Raw genomic sequence first — 26,212 nt, forward strand, 5'->3', positions numbered from 1 at the left:
AAGAGCAAATTTAGTATGAGACATATATGTATGTTCAACAGTATTACTTTAAATGCCAAAGTATATAATATTGAAAAAAATATTGTTTCAGTGGTGTGTCTTGAACCACCATCCTTGACATCTGAAACCTGTTGCCTTAACCAAAAAAGCTAATTTAGCATGAGACATTTGTTTGTGTTCAACAGTCTTATTTTAAATGCCAAAGTATATAATATTGAAAATAATATTGTTTCAGTGGTGTGTCTTGAACCACCATCCTTGACATCTGAAATCTGACGCCTTAAGCAAAAGAGCTATCTCAGCATGAAACATTAATATATGTTTTACAGTCTTCTTTTAAATTCCAATGTATATAACATATGACATATGTGAGTGTTCTACAGTCTTATTTTAAATGCCAAAGTATATAATATTGAAAATAATATTGTTTCAGTAGTGTGTATTGAGCCACCATCCTTGACATCTGAAACCTGTTGCCTTAACCAAAAGAGCTAATTTAGCATGAGACATATGTGAGTGTTCAACAGTCTTATTTAAAATGCAAAAGTATATAATATTGAAAAAATATTGTTTCAGAGGTGTGTCTTGAACGACCATCCTTGACATCTGAAACCTGTTGCCTTAACCAAAAGACCTAATTTAGCGAGAGACATATTTTAGAGTTCAATAGTCTTACTTTAATTTAGTGTTCAATAGTCTTACTTTAAATGCCAAAGTATATAATATTGAAAAAATATTGTTTCAGTGGTGGGTCTTGAACCACCCTCCTTGACATCTGAAATTTGACGCCTTAACCAAAGGAGCTATTTCAGTATGAAAGATTTATATGTGTTTTACAGTCTTCTTTTAAATGCCAAAGTATATAATATTGAAAAAAATATTGTTTCAGTGGTGTGTCTTGAACCACCATCCTTGACATCTGAAACCTGTTGCCTTAACCAAAAGAGCTAACTTAGCATGAGACATAAATGAGTGTTCAATAGTCTTATTTCAAATGCCAAAGTATATAATATTGAAAAAATATTGTTTCAGAGGTGTGTCTTGAACCACCATCCTTGACATCTGAAACCTGTTGCCTTAACCAAAAAAGCTAATTCAGCATGAGACATATGTGAGTGTTCAACAGTCTTAAATTAAAATGCCAATGTATATAATATTGAAAAAAATATTGTTTCATTGGTGTGTCTTGAACCACCATCCTTGACATCTGAAACCTGTTGCCTTAACCAAAAGAGCAATTTTAGTATGAGACATATATGTATGTTCAAAAGTATTTCTTTAAATGCCAAAGTATATAATATTGAAAATAATATTGTTTCAGTGGTGTGTCTTGAACCACCATCCTTGACATCTGAAACCTGTTGCCTTAACCAAAAGAGCAAATTTAGTATGAGACATATATGTATGTTCAACAGTATTACTTTAAATGCCAAAGTATATAATATTGAAAAAAATATTGTTTCAGTGGTGTGTCTTGAACCACCATCCTTGACATCTGAAACCTGTTGCCTTAACCAAAAAAGCTAATTTAGCATGAGACATATGTTTGTGTTCAACAGTCTTATTTTAAATGCCAAAGTATATAATATTGAAAATAATATTGTTTCAGTGGTGTGTCTTGAACCACCCTCCTTGACATCTGAAATCTGATGCCTTAAGCAAAAGAGCTACCTCAGCATGAAACATTAATATATGTTTTACAGTCTTCTTTTAAATGCCAATGTATATAAGATTGAAAAAAATATTGTTTCAATGGTGGGTCTTGAACCACCATCCTAGATATCTGAAACCTGACGCCTTAACCAAAAGAGCTATTTCATTATGAGAAATATGTATTTGTTCAACAGTCTTATTTTAAATGTCAAAATATTGTTTCAGTGATGGGTCTTGAACCACACAAGTTGAGACTTGATATCTGAAACCTAATGTCTTAACCAAAAGAGCCATATAATCATAATACATATATATATATTTTACAGTCTCAGTTTAAATGCCAAAGTATACAAGATTGAAATAAAATATTTCCCCTTGCCCTCATCTTTCTTTTCCTTCTCTGCATTAACACAGCATTCTTTTTTTTAAACCTACCTCTGTTTATGTTACAACATGTTGTGATGAACACAACATGTTTTCAAAAACATATTTGAAGTTGTCTTTTTTTTTTAAATCTAAAGAGAGAGTGAAATAAAGTGTATGAATTAAAATTTCAGTTTATAAAGGTTAGTAAATCAAATTTTAAATTGGTTATTAAATCATGCCAATACATTATAAAGATTCTAAGAAATGTAAAACCAATTTGGGCAAGTATTTACCAAGAAAATTATTTTATCTTAAAATTTTGTTTCTATATTTTCTTACCTATAGGGTGACGACAAAATTGTTCTATAAGATCATAATAGGTAACTAGCCAATAGCGAGATATTTATATCGAGCCAACTCTAGTAAAAATATATATGAAGGAGAAAGATGATAAGACATCAAGTATGTCATTCTTTCAAAATCTAGTTCTCATTGACCTAAAATTAAACTCGAAAAAAAGTACCTACTCTTGTTTTGAAGAAACTAGTAGAATATTCTTTAAATTTACTTATTTATCCCTATATCCCTGTTCTGACTCTAGAGAAGATCAACTTTAACTCAAGGTTTTTGTCACATTTAGTTGAGAGTACAGATATTACAAAATATTTCCAATGATAAATGGGAGTAATTTCGCTTTTTGTCTTACTATACCGTTTTTCCTTCTTTTCTTAATGTTTTTAGATTTGTTATTTGGAGTAAATAATATTTATGTGCCCTTTAAAAAAGGAAATAACGAATTTATTTTTTCCAGTAATGTTGAAAACAACGTATGGAATGAAAGTTTAAGCTCAATGATATTTTTTCTGTATGGCTTCGAAACCGTTTAATATCCGCTGGATTAGAAACGGTTATCAGCCATTAGTTGGCTGTAGCAATGAAAACTTTGAAATATTGTAAGCAAACACTCTACAATTAGCTGTCCAGCAAGTCAAACATTAAACTTGGAACTTCCCCCTCGCTGTTTTAGGGGTGAAAGGCCATTACAGACAGGAAGATAAATATTTCATGAATTTACAATTAAGTAAAGAGAAATTTTACTCTATTATTTAACAAAAATTTTAAGATTTCTGAAATCTACTCTGAAAGTATAAAAATGAAGAATGTGAATAAAAAGCAGGGTAAGGTTAATCCTATGAATGAATATATAAAATCTGACCTATATATCATGTGCAGGGTGGCTAGCAAATATACATTGACAAAAAATGTATTCACTATCTATTTCATTACTATTACCTATTGCTGCTATGTCAGATGTGTTTTTAATAAAATTATATCTTTTTTCATTCCCAATAAATAGCCCTAATTCATTTCCTTACCATCCACAAATTGGACTATAAAAGTAAAGTATATTATAAAGGAAAAAATGGCTTTGACCAATAATTCAATGAATGTTTAAAAAATAAATTATCTCCTATTCATCACCAATATATTTCAGTTACATAAATTAACCATCTTTAGAAATCTCTTGTATATATGAATGAAATGTCTCTATGTTTAAAAGTTATTTTGTTGGCAGCCACCCATCAGATTAAGATGTTGGATGTGTATGTATGAAAGTACAATATGCTATGAATAAGATAATTGGAATATTTTCCCAGAGATCCGGTCATAACATCAAGAATAATATCATAATAAGTATTACCTTGATTTTTGCAGGAAAAATATAAATTTCATTTGATTATCATATCCTTTATTTGTAACTCTTTAATTTTTTTTGTTATCTTACAACCAGCACTAACACTCTAGTTGCTCTAAAATTTGACACAATAACAGATTTCAATTCTCTATTGATTACAATACCCAAAAGTTCTAACTGTAAAATAAGTGATTTGCGCCTGTTAAGTGACAAAGGTATTTCCCTACTTTAACCAAGCAACAGCACATAGTGCCTTCGAAGGTGCTTTGACTTTAGTGTCAGAACCTAAATTAGGACATAGTGCATTTCATTACCCTAGGTTAGGTTACTTCATTTCACTTTTCAATAAAATCTAAAATGTAGCGGTTTTTGAGAAAATTAGATTTAAAAATTTCAAGTTCAATTTTCACCCACTAGGAGTTACCGCATAATCATGACAAGAAAAGCAACAACTTTGCTTTTATAAAGTCAGTCATAAAACCTCTCTATATATAATTTATTTAAGGCTGAATTTCCGTGACCTCAGCAAAGCAATTGATTAAAATGGCCATTAATTAACCCACTTCAGGAGTGGTTTTATGAAGAACTTTATAAAAGCAAAGTTGGTAAAAATTTTAAATAAATAATCTTTGTTTTTCTTTGGTGAAAATTGAACTTGAAATTTTCAAATTTAATTTTCTGAAAAACCGCTGCATTTTAGATTTTATTGAAAAGTGAAATGAAGTTACCTAACCTAGGGTAATGAAATGCACTATGTCCCAATTTAGGTTCTGACACAAAAGTAAAAGCACCTTCATTTGCACTGTGAGCAGGTATCATTTTGTAATGTCTATTGTAAGAGTATTTGATGATCAGACCCAAAAATGACATCTCCCTGATATCAAGACTTTACTAGTTATTTCTCGCATCGTATTATAGACGGCTTTCCACGGATATAGAATGTACAATTATAAGATTAAAACTAGCTTTTTTAGCCCCGAGGTGCCGAAGGCACCGGCTAAAAAAACTGGTTTTAATCATATGATTGTACATTTTTATATTCGTAGAAAGCTGGATATAATACGATGCTAGACATAGTTTTTTCGTATGGATGAGAACCGGTTCCTATCCACCGGATTCGAATGAATACGAGAAATTCCTTTATTATTTCAGTATCTTTTAAACTAAAGAATGTCTTCAAGTATAAAATATTATTTCAAATTTCAATTAGAAATATCTTCTGTTGCATGTCAATTTCAATGTATTATTACTCAAAGAAATTTAATTCATAAATTATTAATTTTCATTTCTTATAGACTTGTGAAAAGATGAAAAAAATATAGGGTTAGTTGCACGAAATGCATTTAAACTTGAATTTAGTGAACCACTTATTTTTTGCTGTTAAATGGTTTAATTTAAACTGTATTTTTAGGACAAATATATGAAAGAATTTCAATTTTCTACCACGTAGCTTTAAAATATTCACATTTAAATCGTGACTTTTACGTACACAAATTAGACTCAAAATCTGTTTATTTTTATTTCACATATCTTCAAAGCTAACCAACATTTCTCATATATTTGTTCTATCGTATATTGGCAATAAATTACAGAGTCATATATATAGTGTAATAGAAATATATAATTCTAAAGCAATCACCATAATTCATTATAGGATAGAAAAAGAATTGATATATTATCAAATGAAACTTTATATTTATTGTTCTAGAACCTATCTATCTTTGTACTTTCGGAAATTTGGTGTGTACTTTTTGGGGACAATTTAAGATTAAATATAATTGAGAGAAAAAAAGTTTGAAATAAAATTATTACATGTATATTTTTCTTTTATCGGTATTAGAGATGATTAATTACTAAATTTAAAACTCAGTATGTTTTCTAACCATATGATAAAAATTTCTTGTATGTCCAAAGAAATGATCAATGATATAATCAATCCTCTGATTACAAAATCTTTGTCTGTAAACTTAGCTGTGGATTGAAAATTGGCCTGGACCTGGACTACTTTTAAGGATTACTCCTCAGCATTTAATGGAAGTATTTATTATTAATTGCTTAACCCTTACTAATCGAGGGGAAGAATGCGTGGAAGGCGTTAGACGCTTCAGGGGCGTCCAAGCTTTTTTTTTTGGGGGGGGGGGGGTAAAAATTTTTTAACGGGGGGGTAATTCGTTTTTGGGGGGGGTAAAATGGCGCGCGAAGCGCGCCGCAAATTTCCCCCCTCCCCCAAATTTTTACCCCGGTGGTAAAATTTGCTTAGGGGGGGGTAATTATCCCCCCTGAAATCTGTTGGCAGGGGTAAATTTAGTTTACCCCCCCCAAAATTTACCCCCGGGGTAAAATTTTTGGGGGAGGTAATTTAAATTTTATTAAATATATAGTATTAAAAATGCGCGCGAAGCGCGCAAAAAATTTTTTTATTAGAGATTTTTTATTTTGGGGGGGGTATTTACCCCCCAAAATTGTTTGGGGGGGGTAAATACCCCCTCCTAAATGGTTGGGGGTGCCTACGGCACCCCCAGGGTAGGGGTAAATTTTAAATGGGGGGGGGGTAAAATGAAAAAAAATTTGGGGGGGGGGGTAATCGCCCCATTACCCCCCCCCCTCCCTTGGACGTCTATGAGACGCTCGCCCTCTCATTTACATTTTTAGTGCTCTAGCTCTGATAGGCACTGAGATTACAGCCCCCCTTCCTCCAAAGCGTTTAAGGTTCAGAATGGGGCCCGACTTTTAAGCGTTAAAATAAGAAGATGACTTTTTGTAAAAAAATATAAACCGCTGATATTATACTATATATGTAACCTATTTGACCAACCTATAAATTACAAAATATCGCATATGAACTAGGAAGGTAATGATATAAGGAGGAAAATTGAGATGGGATATATATATATATGGTAATGGATTATTTTTCCAATATCCATAAAACAACAAAATATTTATCCCTGATACAATTTTATTAGATAACCCAATTTAGAACAGGAAAATTAGAAAAGACGTATTAGAAAGATTTTTAAAAATATTGTAATGGAACAAATCACAGCTCACATAAAAATAATGCCCGTTCGCTGTATTTAGCGGAAACACTAAAAATACATCTGTTTTTAAATTGAATATCTGCAACTTTCATGCATAGAGTCGACGCATCTGAAACCAGGCAATACTTTAAAACACTTTTTCAACAATCTGAAGCCGAGCCACCAAAAACTATATAGATACAGTTCCAATATTTATAATATTTTCTTTTAAATGTAAGCCACCCAACAAACTTTAGTTTTTTATCCATAACTTGGACTAATAACTGATTAGCCGGTGCCTACGGCGCCTCGGGGCTAAAAAAAACTGGCTTTAATCTTATAATTGTACATTCTATATCCGCGGAAAGCCGTTTATAATACGATGCGAGAAATAACTATTATTTAATTACAATTATCTTACCTAGATCTTCGCATTGTTCCAAAAGGGATATCACATATTCTTCACATCTATAATAACCATAAGAGTTGTATGAGTTTTTCGTGCAAATTGCTAGTATAGATTCGCAAGATATCACGAAGAGAACAATTATCTAACATTGAATTTTCAAATCTTTGATCTTATTTTAGGTTAGAATAAGTAATGTAAGATAGTTCCATAGGACCCCGCAGGTTAAGACCTTCTCGTAGGTACATAGAAACACGTTTTTGTAATAAAAAAAAAACAAGGGGGTGTTCTGTAATCCACTCGTCACTCCAAGGTATTATTTCATCTTTAAAGCATATACTATTTTTTAAAGTAGTAAAGTTTTTTCGTATGTAGCACAAGATTTCGGTTGTTACAGATCCGATTGAGTTCAAATTTTAAGGAAGCTTCATAAATGCCCTAGGATGGTTTAGGTTGATTTTTATTGTTTACATCTTAAGATGGTTTAATGCAAATTTTCTGCCTTTGAAGCAAAAGGTGCATAATAATTATAATGGAATAAAATACGAGGACAAATGCCAACCAAAGTTACCTATTTTCAATCTCTTCATATTCTCTTTTGTACTCAGGAATTGTAGATTTTCTAAAGTTAGCCTCCACCGCAAACTCGAAGCACATCTTGACGGGACAGAAAAAGTCTGAAGATTCATTTTCTAGGCTGGCCACTATGTAGGAAGGACTAGCTAGAGCTGAAACAAAAATTATTTAATTAATAAGAATTGTTACTGTTTGTATTGTGATTTTAATTTAAACGCCTTAAAACCAGAAACATTGTACTTTGAATTTTAATGGTACCCAAAGTTTTATATTTACGTTTTCATTAAAACTTTGGGTTTCTTGATCAATTTTGACCAATATCTAATCTCTTAAGATTTGAAATATACTAATTATTTATATCTATTGTAAAGTTTGTATGTAAATTTCTCAAGATTCTTCTTTGCCTATATTTGCACGTTATGAATTTGTTTCCCTTCAGGGGTAGCTATTCTAACAATCAATTCTACAAAAAATCACATATCCTTTTAAAGTATGGTGGAAGTATATTTTGTTTTGCCAAGGAACTTAAGAGGGGTGGGTAAAAAGGGGAGGAAAAAGGGAAGGGGGTTGTGGGGAAATTTTCCTTTATAATTGTTTGCCAGAATATCATTCCCTTTTCCCTGGTTTCCCTTGTTTTTAAAAGCGAAGCTTTTCTATAATTAGGGTTGGTCCGTCCGTCCGTCCGTCCGTAACGGATAGCTTTTTTCGTTAATTTAGACATGTCACAATTGTCCTATCGATTTCAAATTTTGCATGGTGATTCCTTTAGTAGTTAGGTACAATTTAGAAAGCGTAGCAACTCTATAATCATTACTGAAATGTCCGTACGTTCATTTTAAACATGTTGATTTTTTTACTTTTTTAACAACAAATTTTTATTGATATAATCATCCGATTGATCTGATTTTTTGTATATTGATTCCTAGAACAACAAAGTATAATGTTTTAAGCGAAGCAACTCTATAATCAAGTCCTAAAAATGTAAGTATGTCCATAAACATTATCCTGTATAAAGCAGTTTTTCAACAAATCTACTTAAAATTTTGCATCGACTCTTACACATTTGTATTCTGATTATTCAGTTCTGACACTATGTAAGTGTTAATGTACGTTTGTCCTACCGTTTTAGTGCTTCGCTTTTATGGATGTTGTCATCCTTGTTTATTTATCGAATTACTGTTAATTAAACACTAGACGAGACACACATTGTTTTATAAGACAATTAGTAAGTGTACTAATGATTCACTAAATATAAAGTATATTTTTCGTACATAATCTATAATACAAAGTAGCTTGATGTCTGTCCGTCTGAAGCTTAAGATCTCTGTAACCGCTGAACCGATTGGATTCTACTCTTCAGAGTATATATTTATTTGTCCTGTGGTGGTTTTGAGCTATTTTCTTGGGGGGGGGGGGGGGACACCCCTAACCCCCAAAAAACTAAAAATCCTCCAATTCCTTTTTTTATGTAGGCTGTAGGGCTTGGCATCAGCCTGTAGCAGTGCCTTTTTTTTAACAAATCTGCACTAGGCATCAGCCTGTAGCAGAGCCTATTTTTTAAAACAAATTCTATAAAGGAGGGTTTACTTCCCCTTACCTCATAGGACGACGCCGCTAGTTATATTATATATTAATAAAAATTCGTTAAAAGTCTTGCTTAATTAACAAAATATAAAATGAAAACTAAGCAGTTATTTATTTTCTGAAAATGTGTCTCCTTATCATACTTTTTTACTCCTAATATAAATTTGATGGTATTTTATGGTTTGCACATTCAGTAGGAAGGGAGGGGGGGGGGGATGGAAGGATCGAACATATAATCTGATGTGAATCCATTCAAAGCGTATTCTCTTCTTAGAAATGTAATTACTCTATAATTAATTTCGCAACGTCAGAGTATCTTGGATTTTAATTGTATTGTATAATCTCAAGCTCAACGTAGTCAATCTTGACAGTCCTGCGTAACAGTCAAGACTCGACTGTCTAAACCTTCAGTTAGAACAATCCAACCATATAACTGTTTTGATTTAATTAACCCTGTTTCTACGAAAGGGAAATATTTGCATTTCATTTATGTGATACTAGTGACGCCATCCGTAGTATCTAGGGGTGGCTCTGTATTCCAAGATTGAAAAAAAAATTGGCGAACTTATCATTTCAATAGCCATCGAAGTCTTAAGCTTCAGGCAAAAAAACTTAATACGTTATATTATGATTAAAAAGTCGGAATTCCTAGGATATAGATTTACTTGTTAAAATTTAACAAAATATCTTTTTAAAATCTCAGTCTGCTAGAAATTCTTTTTAAGCTGGACGAATTTTTGTGTGTGATTGATCATAAGAATAATACATCAGGGAGTAAGGGAGGGGACAATGGGCAATTAATTCAATTTAAGAGTATTGAGCCTAAGACTCCTAAAAATTGAATATTCGATCCATTGTCCCCTCCCTTACTCCCTGGTAATACATCCATTTATAGTACTAACTTATTCTTATACTGTCACGTGTTGGGCTGTTTGTTGGTTGTGCTTTTATAAGTGAAACTTACCTTTAAAAAGTTCAATTTTCTTGAGAGGATCTGTCATGTTATCTCTCTGTTCTAATCTATACCCATATCGATACAATATCTAAATAAGATATAAAAATATGAGTTGAATAATAACAAAATATTGTCATTTGGTTGGTTGATGGTTAGGTATATCATATATGTAGAGTAGAGTAGCTGCACTACTAGCAAGAGGAAAAAGTTAAACTGTTTCAATCCATATTTCTTTTTAAAAAGCATTTTTTATGGTAAATAAAGGATTGATCCAATTATGTGTAATCATTTACTGATATTTAGTTCTGTCTATATTTACGTTTTGCTAATTACATACAAATTAGTTTTGCCGGTGGTAATATTTGTTAAAGAAAATATATAAGGTTTAGCTCGGTTTTGTTAGAAAGGGGTTGCTTTTAAATCGGCCCTGAAGAATATTCAAATAATATTTTCGACCCTCCCCCCCCCCCCAAAAAAAATATCCTGATAATTCTTGACGTACAGACATAGGTTACTTTGTATTATTGATTGGCCAAAAGATAGTCATAGGTTCCACAAATAATAAGAAATTTTACTTTCCAATTACTAATAGCATTCTAAATTTTGATGTTATTGTGTATTGTGTATTTTAACTAGCTTGAAACACTTTGCAGATTTAATAATTAGGTAAACCGAGATAATGTATGATTTAAAAACTAAAATTTGTTATCTATATGTTATTCATTTAGCTATCAATGAACATAAATGTAATTTGGGTTTATCCTTTATTTATAGAAATATCTGTCAATATATATCCATTATAATTGTCGTTCTATATATGACAATGTATCTTTCCACTATCAAAACTGGTGTAAACTTTTTACAACAAAAAATTAAAGATTCTTACTTCAAAAAAAGTAGTAAATTCTTATCCTTCATAGTTGTAAGAAGCAAAGTTACTCTATAACTTTATCTTTACAGTTGGGGTATGGCACCCATAATACTTTTGTTGGAGCCTCTCTCTCCCACAATTTGGGGGTAAAATCTTTACCCTTTAGCCCCACAAACCTGCGTTGTACGCCCCTGGTCTGAATTTTTGTGCAGAGATACCTTTGAACTAAGCTATAGGCATACAGCATATAATTTACTTGATCCAACGGTCTGTTGGTCATGCTCTGAAAGAAATTGAAATTGATTTACTCGGCTGTTATGGAAGATGGATCGTAAAGATTTCGCTGATAAATTGTTGTCTTCGCTTCTTATGGATGTTATCATTTTTGTTTCAAGAAATCTGCAGCAAACTATGAATCAATGAATCAAAACAAAGTTTAATCTTGGATAGTCCTAAAGGTGAAAATTACAGAGAGATAACTAGAGAGTATTTGCTTACCTACACTCAAAGTTTGCTGTGATATTGATATAAAACAAATTTAGGAACAACTATTCAATAATTTACCTTTACTCGTTCGTAGTCATTTCGTTTTGCAGCATGAACTATTGAGCTGCAGTTTATTTTTAGCTGCAAGCCTCCACCAGCAGTATACATTTTACCTACAGTTTAGATATTACAAATCTTTAACATTACATTTAATAATAATTTTTTGTTGAAAATTAAGTAAAAACAAAGGTGAAAGCTAAAAGTGATAATCTTTTTTTTAAATATACAATATATCTGTAATTTTTCAATGGCTTGCATTACTTTCAAAATTTATCCTATACTTTAAAAACCTAAAAATCTGTAGTATCGCTTATACTATACAATGAATGGATTCCGATTTACTATTACTTGGATCTAACACCAGATTATAATGTACTCTAATAAAGTGAAACTTGAAGCTGGTTAAAATAACGATCTCCCCATTCACCCCCTTTATAAGTGAAGGCCATGTGAGTAACCTAAATTGACGAAAAATTGTCCCCTGTCATAATATTCACGTATATTCTACATCTATTATACTATGGCTTATCCGTCTGTTTGTACAATACTATACCTTAAATCTAAGTAACCGTTAAAAACAGAAAATTTTTGATTTGACAAATATGTTAAATTCGGTGTTTTATCGAACATTTCTACAAAAATTCACTTCACATACTTCAGAAAAACGAGATCATACCTGAGCTACTTATAGACATAGTTATTCTTGTTGTTAAATATATTAGGTTTGTGGAATGAAGAACTTTGTGCGAAGGGGACTTGTATGGTATTAATGAGAGGCTTTATTGAAAATAATTGTTTTTGGCTAATCCAGGAAGTTGGTAACTTATCTGTATAGCACTTCTAAGGTAAAAGAGTTTCTTGCACACACAAAAAAAAAGGTTTGATCCTTATGTATAAGTAACAGGATGCTCGTCTGTGTGTATCTATCAAAAGATCTGGCTAACAGCTGTCCGATATGGCTCTCCATAACAGTAAAGCCATGTACAGGTCCTCTCCTAGGGAAAATCATTCTAAGAAAAAAAATTACCGCCCTTTACGCCTTCACCCCCAAAAAATAATATTTTTACTTTGTTTACTAAAATTTAAGGTGGTGGGTTGACATTCCTTTCCCTCCCCACCTCTTCAAATTGCCCTTTTAGTCCCCTCAAGTATATTTATACTACCAGAAGAATAAATATGCCATACAAAAACATTGTTTTTGCATTTCTAGATATGAAATAATTAACGGAATGTTATTTTTAATTTATAACAATGCAATGAATCAAAAATTCTTGATAAGCATAACAAAACAAATATGCTCAGAGAGAACCTCAAAGATTAGCTACTTTATCATTAAGGCTCATAAGGAAATACGACCATAAGTGATTTTTAATTTCGAAATTTTGTCATTCTTTCAGATTTGTGAACAAAAGTTACTATGTATAGAAATTGTATCCTTTAGTTTTTCACTCTTTCTTAATGAGCTTACTGAAGCTTTGTGTACTTGGAAAGTATCCAACTAAGAATCAAAACCTTTTTGTTTTTGCACAATTTTATATAGAAGGGTTAACAAGGATATGAACAATAAACATGCATAAATAGCAAAGCACAAAAAATATAAACCCATTCAGTAAAATCCAAACAAATGGACTGACTAAGTCTAAACGATAATTTATAGAAGGTGTTTTAAAATTTAGAAATAAAACTTCCCAAGAAAAAATCCTCTGTAGGATTATTTACTGACAGACTGAAAAATTGAGTTATAGAGTAGATGTTAAACGGCCATAAGAATTTCCACACACAAAATCACTCAGCTTTATATCTTAGATAAAAGCTGATAAAATATCATTTTCCCTTTCTAAAAAATGCTTAAAATTGAATATTCTATGGTTTGCTTTTCTAAAGATTTATAAAATAAAAAAAATAATAGAAAGTTCCAAACGATTTTAAAATTATCATTTGTTAAAGATTTGTTTCCTTTGGAAGAAATTTTCTTAAGTCTTGTGTTTTGATTCCAGCGTAGAATATTGTTCAAAGTATCTGAATTCTAAAATAAAATATTTTACATATTTAAGAAATAACTATCAAGGATTGTAGAGAACAATGAATATATTATTACTTGGATCTTACGCCAGATTTTATGTTCTCTAATAAAGTGAAACACGCAGCTGTCTAAAATATCCATCCTCTTTATCCTTTCCCATCCCCTCCAAAAGGATAAATGAACTGATTAATGTTCTTGTTAGCCGGCTAAATTTACGACAAATTTTCCCCTGTCAATATATTTTATTTTCATTTATACAACTAAAATATACCTGTTCTACAGTAGCGGAGAAAACAGCGTCCTCAAGTAATTCAGCCGTGTCTGTCAGGGTTTTCATCTTTTTGTTAGACTTAACAGAAAAAAAACATTTGAAGAATAACAAGTCCCTAACTTACGCAGCAAAAACAGATAGACATAAGTTGCAGTTGTGTTTGAATTCTGGTGAAGTTCTAGGAATATGTCACTCATCGAGACTATGATTATTACAATTATTGTATAATCTATCCTTTCATTTTTCTTCTTCTTAATACAATGCAGGTGTTTTAAAATGAACGTAACTTGAAGGGAGGAAATGCATTAAATTCAATGCTCTTTTTATATTCAGTACTGAAGAATTTAATAAACTCAGTATAAGAATGATAATAATTGAATTGGAGCAGACTTTTTTATATATAGGAGAATACATTATCTATAGCAATAAATTTAGCAGAGAGATAGAAGAAAAATTTTCCTATTTCAATTTATTGCACTAATTAATACAAACCAAAACTGTCCCATTAAATTTTAAAATACAAAAATGTTTGCAAAGTTTTATAAGTATAGATTGAATGCAAATATAGATTGATATTATAAACATGTCATATTCCTATAACCAAGCCCCTTCTCCACTATCTCAGCTCCTATTAGAGCTAGAGTCTATAGTGTGATTCCTATTTTCATAAACATTGTACGACAATGTAACAGTTGGTTACTACATTTACTTCTTTATAAGCAATCTTTGCTTTGTCTGCAGGATACATTTATGAAGGGGGGGATGCACCATTACCCCAACACGCAGAAATATTAAAGTTATTCTAATTTTATAATGTATCTTTTTCTATATTGGGACAGATTTAGGCGTTAGGAAAGTGTACCTGAAGATACTCAAGAATCCCAATAACTAGATTATCACAGGAAATTCTGACTGCAGATTTGATGGCTTCCCTGTAATTTCCTCTTTAAACTCTTTATTTCAAGCTTAACATAAAGTCAGGTTGCTACGTAGTAGTTAGTGAATTTTTAAATATGTAAAATATTGTATATAAAGGATGATTAGTATATAAAGGCATGAGTATTGAATTGATATAAAGTATTAAAGTATATAATATGATCAATAAAATTATTTTTTATCCAGTTTTTTTGGTATATTACAAATACAAAGTTTGGTTTGTTATCTCTTATTAGAGTTTCAATCTTTTAATTAAGTTTTAAGATTTTAATCTAAAATCAAATTTACAACAGAAATTAGTTTCCCTCCTACTAATCAAGATTGATTTATTGTAAAGTTTCAATCAGTTTAATTGTACTAAAAAAGCAAACATAATTTAAAAAAAAAAACTTGTTATAATTAAATTATAATAACAAATAACATCCAAAAAGAATGTGGCAATATTTGATTATAAGTTTGTTACATTCATATTATTATTCATGTTGTCTTAATTCAATTAGCTGCCAAAATATTCATTACTTATTAAAGAGAAATGTTAGGATTTTCCATTGAGAAATTAATTTTGTCATTTACTAAACCTCAGACTTACAAAGTAACTTTATTGCCTGTTATATAAAGTAAAATAAAATTAAAATATGTCAAAAACATAATTTTGAATATTTTCTAAAAATAAAAGGGTAAAAAGAACATACTCTGACATACATATGATTATGTATTATCAAGTATTTCACATTTTTTGGTTTGATGTTACGGGTTGTCTATTAAATGAGTTTTTGAGAATTTTAGTAGGATAGCTTTGATTAATCTCGAAAAAAACTACATACCTATAAAAGTTGAAAATTAAAGATAAAAAATTTTGTTTAATTATCAAATTTTGAAAAATATTAATAAAGAATTATAGTTAAATTTCAAAAAACAAAATCTTTTTTATTCATGTTTTCATATTCTCATAAAAACATATTTATGCAAAACATTAACATATTTCAGATGCAAACCAAGTTGTCTGGAATTTAATACTCTGTAAATGGAAATTTATAAGTTTACTTGGTATTTCACCACAAATATCATACATTCTACTTTATCAAAATTTTCAGTACATAAAAAACAGAAGATTTGATAATTTGTATTCTTCATATAATATTTTCAGTTTTACCTTAGTAAACTGTTAACTTTAATTACTTTCAAACAAGTTTGACAACATCTAAAAGAAGCAAAACACATAAAAAAAACATAGATAGACAACCAGATAAAATAATTTATAGAGCAAATGTTTAATGGCCATAAAAAGAGAAAGAAGGGGGGGGGGGAGTTAGAGTAATTATAAAAAAATCAGCTTGAAAAAATGTGGGATGTCTGATTAAAATTGTAAAATTCATATTTGTTCGTAAGTTAACCTCTAATGGCAGAATAATGATGCTTATTGGTATAGGGAATTTTCATTAAAGATATCACAAAAATAAAAACATTTTATTTAATTAGATATGATACTACAGTATGAATTAATATTGACAAAGTCTTGTATTTTTTATTAAAAAATTTTTGGAAGAATTTTTGATTGGCAAATCTAGAAATATTATTGTATTGTTGAATGGTTCATACAGTTGACCCAATTCTATTTAATTCTGTGTAAATACATGATAAATATTCCATAAGCTGCAAACATGTTTAGAATTAGTTTCTTAGTCTTAATGTTCACTGATAAACTAGGCCAAGGTCTTACTATTTCAAAATGTTGAAGGTTCAATAAATTATGAATTAAAAATGCACATGTATTCAAAATATTGGATTAAGAGTTTAACATATAGATGTAATTATTCAATTTTATTCTTTTAATTATTATGGTTTTGATTTACGCTAAAAACCAAAGCTATCAAATGGACTAAAATTTTTTATAGTTTTCTAAATTTCAATACTTATTATACAGGAACATAAAGTTGGGGCAATGAAAAATTAATTCAATTTTAGATTTCAACCTAAAAGTTGGATAAGAATTTATAATAAAAATGATTTTTGTAAACATCCAAAATAATTTTGTTTAATTTGTTTCTTGTAATTGTGATGATTATTTATTGAGTTTGGTTTACTTAGATTTTAATATCTTTTTCTATGCTAGTCCCCAAAGTTTTAAGCTAAGTAAGCTAAGTTGCGTTAGTTTAAGTACCCAAAGTCCAAGACAACCGAAAGAATGAATTTGAATCCATTGTCAAATCCCTATCAAATACAAATCATCTTAAACATCAAATTTGCTTCTGTAATCGTATTTTTTCTTATTTTGGCTTATTTATACTAATAAATAACAAGAAATAAGAAATATACATATAATATCTATATAATTGAATATATTGAAAGTTATAAAAGTGCAGATGAATGAAAATATGAATCTAGTCTATTGCAAGAATATGACCATAAAAACAATCCCATTCTATTTCTTTCAGATTTCTGTGTGTGTTTGATGTTTTTACAATATTGTTGAAGTTTTATTTGATTTCTAAAATGATGATAAAATTACTGATTGCCTTGTACTGGTTAGACTGATTTACTAAAAGGCCCTATGCCAAAAGTAATTAAATTCATCCCCTTTTTTAGAGCACTATAAAGATCTTCGCATTATCTCATGACAGCCTGTGTCTCAAATAATTTGTATGTAGCAAAGTATTTACCCAATTAAAAATAGATTGAGTTTTTTAAGGAAGCCTTTCATTGTGACTCTATTTCAGGAAAAATTATGCTCGAGACTCCATTCTCTATTTTTTAATCCCACATCAATGGCTAGAGACGAATCTAATAATGGTAGGTATAATTTGTAAACTTTCTAATTTACTAAGAAATTTTAAATCTATAGGATTTTTAAAGGAATATCTTTTTTAAAAAAATTTCGATATTTTTTTCAACATGAATGAAACTCTTGGAGTGTGTGTAATGTGTATTTGCATTCAGAAGCAATCACCAAATCTGGCTGCTATAGTTTTATTTATAACAATTCATACAAAACTACAAAATATAATAGACAGTGCCTAATTTTGGAACCTTAGCCTTCCTATTGTAGAGTCAGGTTGCATTTAAACATGAACCAATTCTATGATTGTAGAGTTCAAGAAAAATATTCCTGATTAGAAAAGTAACATTTCTTCTTGTTTCATCGTTGGCTTGCAGGAAAAAATCTAGCAGCTGCTGTATTAAGGTCATATCCTGGGTCTCCTTAATATAGATTAAATATTACTAGCGGATGTGATCCTATAGATCCTCTTGGGTACTTTTAAGAAATAGATGCTTTGTGGTCTTAGAAATCCATCAAAAAAATTGGAGATGCTTGAATAAGCTCTGAAAAGCAGTAAAAAAGGTAAAATTAGTCATTGTCATAGAGTTTCATGATAATTAATAGTAGAACTATTGGGAGGCTATACTTGTTATAAATTAGAAACGCTACTTATTGAATCCTTATATAAAAGTAATAAGATGTCTAAGAGTATGAAAATATACTGAAATAAAAGACACATCAATTCATTGTGATTCCTATACGCTAAAATTCTGTATGGGCTGACTTATTCCTGTGATATTTAACTGTTACATAGTCTTGAGAAACCACGCTACACCAGACATAAGAAAAATCATCCATACTTACAGTTAAATCAATTCTTATAAGGAAGGATAGTGAAACAGTTTTCAAAGGGTTAGACAATATTGATATCTTATTATCATAGAAAGAAATGTGTAATAGCCGAGATTACAATAATATTTGGGTAAAGATTTAATGCTAATGATATATCAGGCAATATAATGGTTTTTAAAATTATTTTTTTCTGTTTTAAGTCAGTATAATCATTTATTAGGGAAATGGGAAATCAAGTAAATAATTGTCATTATTGAGAAAAAATTTCTCACTTAGCCTGTCAGTCTATCTGTAATGCTCTAAAGGACATCAAATTTCTATGGGAGAAATGTGTTTTTCTCTTTGGTTATTTAAGACAGAAGGCTTGTTGATTTTCACTGTTCTTAATTTTACATTTAAGATCTTCGCAACTTTAAATCCTTGTTTTATAGAATAAATTTTCTTGTGTGTACTAAAAGGTTGATCTTTACAATGAATTAATTTCTCATAATAGTCCTCTATATTTTCCATCTTGTGTAAAAAATCAAACAATGTTATTTTTTAGATAAAAAAATGAGTGAGAGGGAGGGAATAATGTTCCTCTGATAATTGTGTGGATATTACCTTATTTTCCAAGGAAAAATGTTAAAATATTTGAAGATTTAGAATATCAATTGAATTTGAATCTTTTCAAGGCTTGTGGTTCTGTTAGAATCGTTGAGCAACATGTTATTTTATTGTATATTTCTATAGAACTTGCGGATGTGCCATTAGAGCCATCTAGAGGCACTGGAGGGAATGGGGGACGGACCCTCCACAATACATTTTAGTCTTAAACTAGAAAAAATTTTAATTTGGGGGTATTTTTTCCGGGGGCGATTTCTATTGAAAGGGTAGAGGTATCATCCCAAAACTTACGAGAATCTTCATTGTAAAGGAAAACCATGTTGGTCCATCGGTTAGCGAGAACCTTTGATATAAACTCACAGACAGACAAACATCCTTTTACTTTATTTTATAAGAATATCAACTTTTAAAGTATTTTCCGATAAATGGCATGGTTTTTTAAAGCACAATATAATATTTGATGTAGAATTTAAGTAAAAGGAAGAATACAATTTGAATTTGGTAAGTTTCTTTATATAACAAATGTGTAATTTTCACCTTTAGAGTACCAAATATGAATTATGTTAAATTATCTTAATTTTTTTAGTTTTTTATTGCGTTTGCAAAAATGATGAAAATGTTCCTTATTGAAAACAAGTTTTTATTCTCATTAAAAGCTCATTTATTTAGGCCTTGTCGTTTCTTTTAGAAAATCTTCCAAATACACTTTTTGTTTACAGTGGATCTAAAGGGATACGGCAATGGACGTAAAATTAAATTGACGTACAAAATTAAGATTACTTTGAATTTTAAATTTAAATGAGATATTACGTGCTTGATAAAAAAAAACTTTTGGATCTGTACTATTTACAGTTAGATGTTTTCCATACTAGTTAAATATGGAAAAAAAATTAAATTTAAAAAAAAAACAAAGAAACCTATCGATAATCCTTATCCATATAATAAAAAAAAACAGAATAAAGATCTCGCTAACCGCTGACCCCGTATGGTTTTCTTTTACACTGAAGCTACTCATAGTTCCTGCGAAGGTTTATTGCTATTTTGGGGGAGGGTACCACCACCATCAGAAGAGAAATGATATCTACTGCCCCCCCCGAAAAAAAAAAAAAAATATTTTTCTTTTTAAAACTAAAACTAAAAATCTGCTAGTATATTACATTGTCCTATATAGAACCTAATTTTTAGGTGGCTGGTTTGGACGGACAATCATAATGCCATTCGTCACTGTAAGTGTAACATTTCAAGAAGAAAAACCTACCTTTACACAGGCTCGGATACATTCTTTACTGAATTTCTTCTCACTCAAGAAACTTTTGTTACTGTCATCCTGAATTAATATAAAAATTTATGGGATTGCTATGTATTCTGATCCCTATTTTTACAAATGCAATGAATTTATGGTTATTTGGATCCGGCATCAAGTTATCATGTACTTTAATAATGTGAAACTTGTAGCTGGCTTATATTCACCAATGATTTTTGAGCTTCTACATATAAGCTTTTTTGAGGGGGCAATCTAATGTATTTTTAAAGTTTTTTAGGGGTAAAATGAGGGGAGAGACACCTTTATACTCTCATTCTCTTTAAACGTCTATGTCCTTTGCAAAACCGTAGAAAATGTACAGAATTCAAAAGAGACAAAAAAATTTAAGATATTATGTATTAAGTGAGGTAGAAAAGTTTATTAATTCAGCAATTATTTGGAGAATAAGGATTAAAACTCTTTCTTAATTTACAAACTTTTCTCATTAAAATTTGGTTGAAATCTCTTTTACCTACCATGGAGTGGCTAAACACCCACTACCCATTTACACAAAAAAAGAACCCTGAAATCGTCAAGACGGAGATATAGCCAACAAGCGTAATAAATATAAAATGATATTTGGGGAGTAGATAAAAAAGTCTTTAATTCTACTAAGTGTGCCCCCCCCCCCCCCTCCCTAACGACAGCTGAAAATAAATTACAGGTTTCGTGATTTTGTCCGAATTAATTTCGTTGATGGTATAAGCTGCCGTGTTAGGCTAGATTTTAAGTATTTGCAGGTTAAATAATTATAGAAGTATTCAGCTACTTTAAAAGAACTTAATTGCAGTTGAGGTTGTTGAAAAAAAAACAGTATTAGCTTTAAATTAACTAACATGATGAGCCTGTACAATTACATGATTTTGAATGATTTTGGAGAATTATATACTCAGCTCTGTTCCTACTTTAATAAAAGGAAAATACCAATAATTTTACAAATTTAAATAATATCAGAGTAAAAGCATAAACTAGGCCTCTACTTTAGTAGTAGCGAAGCTACTTTGTTATTTGCCTTGTCTGCCTGACCGTCTCCTCGTCATTGGGGGAAGTGTGATTATTTCAGCTGTTATTGAAGTTAGAAGGTAGAAATTTTTAGGCATATAATTCTCTAATTTTTTAATTATAATATTTGTTTTTTTGCTACTTGGATATAATCATCCTTGTTATAAGTAGCAAAGAATACATGAAAATTAGAATTGAGGATATTCGTTTATGAAAAATTCTTTTCTTATACATAAGTTAATATCCTGTTCATTGAGATAATATAAGGATTCTTAATTTAGAAATTTTAGTGTATAGAAAATATTAGATTTTGTACTGAATAAAACTAATAACAGAAATTTAATTTAATTTCATGGACACTTCAAGCTTACTTGAACCTTTTCAACTCCACTCTTTTCACCCAGATAAAGGGAGATTGGGGGAATGAGATTTTTATTTTTTTTATCAAGAATATGGCTTAAAACCATCACAGGACCAGTAGGTTGGTAAGAGTAGAGCCCAATTGTTTCAGAGGTCAGACATGGTTTTATAATAAATTAAAGAAAAGCTACGATATACAAAACAAATTAATATTATTCATTCTTCATTGGCAAGAAACATGAACAAAACTATAAACTCAATTATCATTCAATGGAATTATAGTATCATATGCAGATACACAATATGATAATGTAACTTGCTTAGAGCAAAACTTTTCTACAGTTATAACCATTAGAATGAAATTATGCATTGTTTTGAAATAAGGATAACTGAAAGAGTGGGTGAGTGGCTTTTATGCTTCCTTACAGGCTTTGTTTTATTGTTCTAGTTTACTTAAATCAAAACTAAAAGTACTAATTTGAATTTATTTTCACCTTAATATAATGACATTACCACTCATTGTGGTGGCTATTATAAGTAGAACCCCTACATTACTCAAGTCAGGGATAGGTATAAAGAATTAAGCCCAAGTTAGGATTGTAAGTCTGATATGTGTTAAATAAATGTATAACCCGGAACCAGTCTTTTTTGTATGCTAGCAAACTACTTTATGCGCTTATGTAGCGACTTAGTTGTGTCAATATTTTCGACGCTATTGGCAGATATTCAAATACTCAATTGAGATTCGTTACAGGGTCCGCGGAGAGGGAATATACAGTTATTTAACCCTTTTCTTTTAGATAAATATATATATTTAAAATGTAAATGTCAAACTCGTAAGATTTTAGTTCATTTGTTAGAGATGTTATCATGCTTGTTTTATTGCAGTCAAATTAAGATGTACTTTTAACATTTGACCTTATCTTTTTATTTTATTAGAAAAAACTTCTAAATGTCGAAAGTATAAAGAACTATATTTTGAGCCATGCTACTCTATACTCATATTTTTAGGTACAATTGATCGAGATATTGTCCTCTATGTGATACGAATAAAAACCGTATTTCGAACCACGCTACTTTATACTTATCTCGATATTAATATTGATATTTATTTTTTGAGCCAGGCTACTCTATACTAATATTTGCAGGCATAATAAATCTGGATATTGTCTACTATATAATACAAATATAAATAACTATATGACACACATAGAAAGAAATCTCAAGAGAAATAAGCAATAACCTATTTCTTTTATAATCCCTCAGAATTTTTACATATAAGCACTTGATTTTCTGTTAAAGGAGGGGGGTGGGGGTAACAACCCTCCCCAGTAGATATTGGAGGGAGTATGCGACTATATGGAGTTAAATAAAATTGGCTTAAACTGTACCTTTAAGATTGAACATATTTATGATGATATTTTAATTGAAGAAAATTTATAGAGACAACTATATAATCTTAAGTTGATATAAAAACAGCAAGGTTTTTAAAACTAAATGATGGTATTTAAAGTTGAGTTTATGATGGAAAATGTACCGCTGTAATTTTGCAAGGGTTCATACACTCTACACGCACAATTCATAAATCAAGCCAACAATTTTTGTCAGATATAGATAACTTGCTTTTCTTTTTGCGAATGCTTTTGTATACAGGCTATAAGATACATTATTACATACTAGCGGCTATGCCCCTAGAGGCCTAGAAGTAAGTAGTGAAGGGTTTAGCTTTTTAAAAGTTAATGTTTTAAATTAAATTGTAAAATTTTTTGTGAGGAAAATTTAAAAGACTCGTGGAAATTTCCATGAAAATAATTGTAACACGTTAATAAAAAGGAATTTTTAAAAATAAGCGGAAAAGCAACTTTTTGGCAATTTCTAAATATTTGATTTATCAATTAGTATACATAATTTAGGGGGCAATACTGATTCAATTCCCCGCATACACTTTTATAGGAAATATAAATTTACACACAATTTCTTATCCAAGATTACTGCTCAATCTTTACATGTAAGAAATCAATCAGTAAGCATATGCTACAACGTATACCTACTTACATATACAATATATATGTCTAACACACTACACCAATAGTATTAAAACATTTTTTGTATAATACAAGCTGGATTTTTAGAAGTGGCAATGAGGGAAATGAGGAAATATATTTCAAAATAATCCAATACACAGATATAAAGCTTCTCTTGTAAACACTACTAATATACTTCATGAAATTAATTGAAAATAAGAGTAGCTTAATCCCGGCAGAGACCCTAACTCTGTGAGGCCTATGCCGACATTACCCTTACCCAGTACACAATTTAACCTAATTTAACCTAACCTAAAAAATAAACAAAACTGCCCCTCCCCCTCTTATTTTAAATTGATATCAAAGTAAGGGTGGGAGGCGTTCAAGTGGTTACTTTGTGTGATAGCACCAAACAGCCTGTTAAATCTAACTATTTTCAGGGACAAATTGGATAGAGTGTCCAAGTCCAATGTTCCTCCCTCCCTTGTTATATTATTATATTCATACAGGAGAACATTTAGAAAAAAGTCATTAAAATTCTTCACAGGTTTTATCTCATACCTTGTTATTTATATCATGTACCAAAAAATATTTCTTCATACCTTTGTCATTTATGAGAATGATTTTACACAATTAACTGTGTAAAGATAACTATCACATAACTATTCAATTTGTGATCGGTGCGAAATCACCAAAATTACAAATAAGATCCAAAATGATACCTGTAAAAATCTGAGGTCTTTGTCTTTGATAGCTTGAATTATGGATTCTTTGCTCAAGTCTCCAAATCTGAACAAGGATTGTTGGGTTATTAAATATGAAGCCCTTTAAAAAAACTATTTTCCTTAGAAATACTTGTTAATATTTGATTTTTAAACTTTCATTAAAAGTAAGGAAATTTTTAAAAAATAAACGGTTTTTCCTTGTATTATGTTATTGTTTTATTATTCCCTTGGTTCAAAGCTAGTTAAATATTAGGTGATAATTTCGTATTTGGGCTAAAGCTGCTTTAAAATTGGTTTCTACTGCTGCTTTGACAGGCCAACATACCGACATAATGAAGCTAAAGAAATATTTTTTATGTATAAATATAAAATACTTCAGTTTTCCTTATTTTTGTTTAAAATTGACGGCCACGTCTAGCTTGAGTTATTTAGGATTCATGATAAGTAACCAACAATATGGAACAAAACATTTCAACAATAACACTAACAAAAAGGTTTGGGTATGGTCGGTTTCAACAATCAGTAACGTTATCCTAACCTTACTATAAAATATAATCTATCAAAAGCTTATGTGAAAATACGCCCCTAAAGAGGTGAATTTTTTGGTCCTTGGCACAGCGTAAAGTCTGTATGGTTCTAAAAAAAACTAATTGTTTTCAAAAGTCTACAAATTACTAAGTATTCTTTTTTTGGCGATTATGATAATAATGTTATGATTTGATAATAAATGATCTGAAATTGAAAAGATAATAGATTTTGAATAATGAATATTAAATATAATTATACATATCTATCCAAACATAGCTTTTTGTATAAAAAAAGTATTTATGTTTTGTTAGCATTTTTTATTATTGACAGTATGTGAAGTATATTTGTTATTCTACATTTGTATATGTAGTACAATGTACGTGTTGGAAAAGTGACAGATTTCCAGCAATTTTAATCATGTTATTTTTATGTGGATATTGGCCAATTCATTGATGTATAGCCCAATTCATGATGAACTAAATTGCCCCTTTTCAGAATAATCTTTATTTTTTATATTGAAAAGATTGTGCACTGCTGGTTTGTTTATCTAATGAAGATTTATGAAAGCCAACGAATGACAGAACGTTTTTTCATTTTTCATTTTGCTTGTTTCTCTCAGTTTGGGATGAACTGAATGTACTTAAACCTGTCGTTTTTTTCCCTAAACCATACAACCATATCCCATAAAAATAGGATCAACGCTTTTTACATTAAGTTGGTTATTGGTGTTTATTAAATATCTGATTCAAATTAATTAAAATCCCTGCATAAATATCCATGTTACCCAAAGAACAGGAGTGCCTTAAAGGCTTGTATAACTTTGTTGATATGCATCTATTTGTTAAATATGCTTTATACGTACGTATATGCATACAACTCTAGTAAACATATTATTGATAAACAGGATATTTATCAGATGAGAAGGGTAAACAATACTTTTTTTGGGCATTTCTTTTTTCAAGTTCAACAAATTATCTGATCATTATTTATGTTTCAATAATTAGTTTAAATCTTAATTTTTTTAATCTTTTCAAACTATTCCTGAGATAGTAATTCATTAAGTGACATACACAGGGTTTTGCCAGGGAGGTGCACCAAGGGGGTATAATATAACAAGAAAGGTTTTTTTTATTTTTAGGGTGGTGAATACAATC

General features: G+C 30.1%; 1 protein-coding gene across 1 annotated transcript in view; it reads right to left on the reverse strand.

The window, feature by feature from the left end:
• The window catches only part of LOC145312363 (uncharacterized), a 51,463-nt gene that overhangs the window by 22,562 nt on the left and 2,689 nt on the right, over positions 1–26,212 (reverse strand). The window contains exons 4-13 of the mRNA XM_080151601.1: positions 24,528–24,594; positions 20,375–20,443; positions 18,006–18,098; positions 14,827–14,895; positions 13,965–14,042; positions 13,626–13,696; positions 11,689–11,782; positions 10,263–10,341; positions 7,710–7,866; positions 7,154–7,200 (exon numbers count right to left, since the gene is read on the reverse strand). Coding sequence (XP_080007727.1) covers positions 7,154–7,200; positions 7,710–7,866; positions 10,263–10,341; positions 11,689–11,782; positions 13,626–13,696; positions 13,965–14,042; positions 14,827–14,895; positions 18,006–18,098; positions 20,375–20,443; positions 24,528–24,594 — 824 coding nt within the window. The remainder of the gene's footprint in view (positions 1–7,153; positions 7,201–7,709; positions 7,867–10,262; positions 10,342–11,688; positions 11,783–13,625; positions 13,697–13,964; positions 14,043–14,826; positions 14,896–18,005; positions 18,099–20,374; positions 20,444–24,527; positions 24,595–26,212) is intronic.

The sequence above is a fragment of the Acartia tonsa genome, chromosome 2, assembly GCF_053477335.1.
Source record: "Acartia tonsa isolate MP-2025a chromosome 2, ASM5347733v1, whole genome shotgun sequence".
Classification (NCBI taxonomy): Eukaryota; Metazoa; Arthropoda; class Copepoda; order Calanoida; family Acartiidae; genus Acartia; species Acartia tonsa.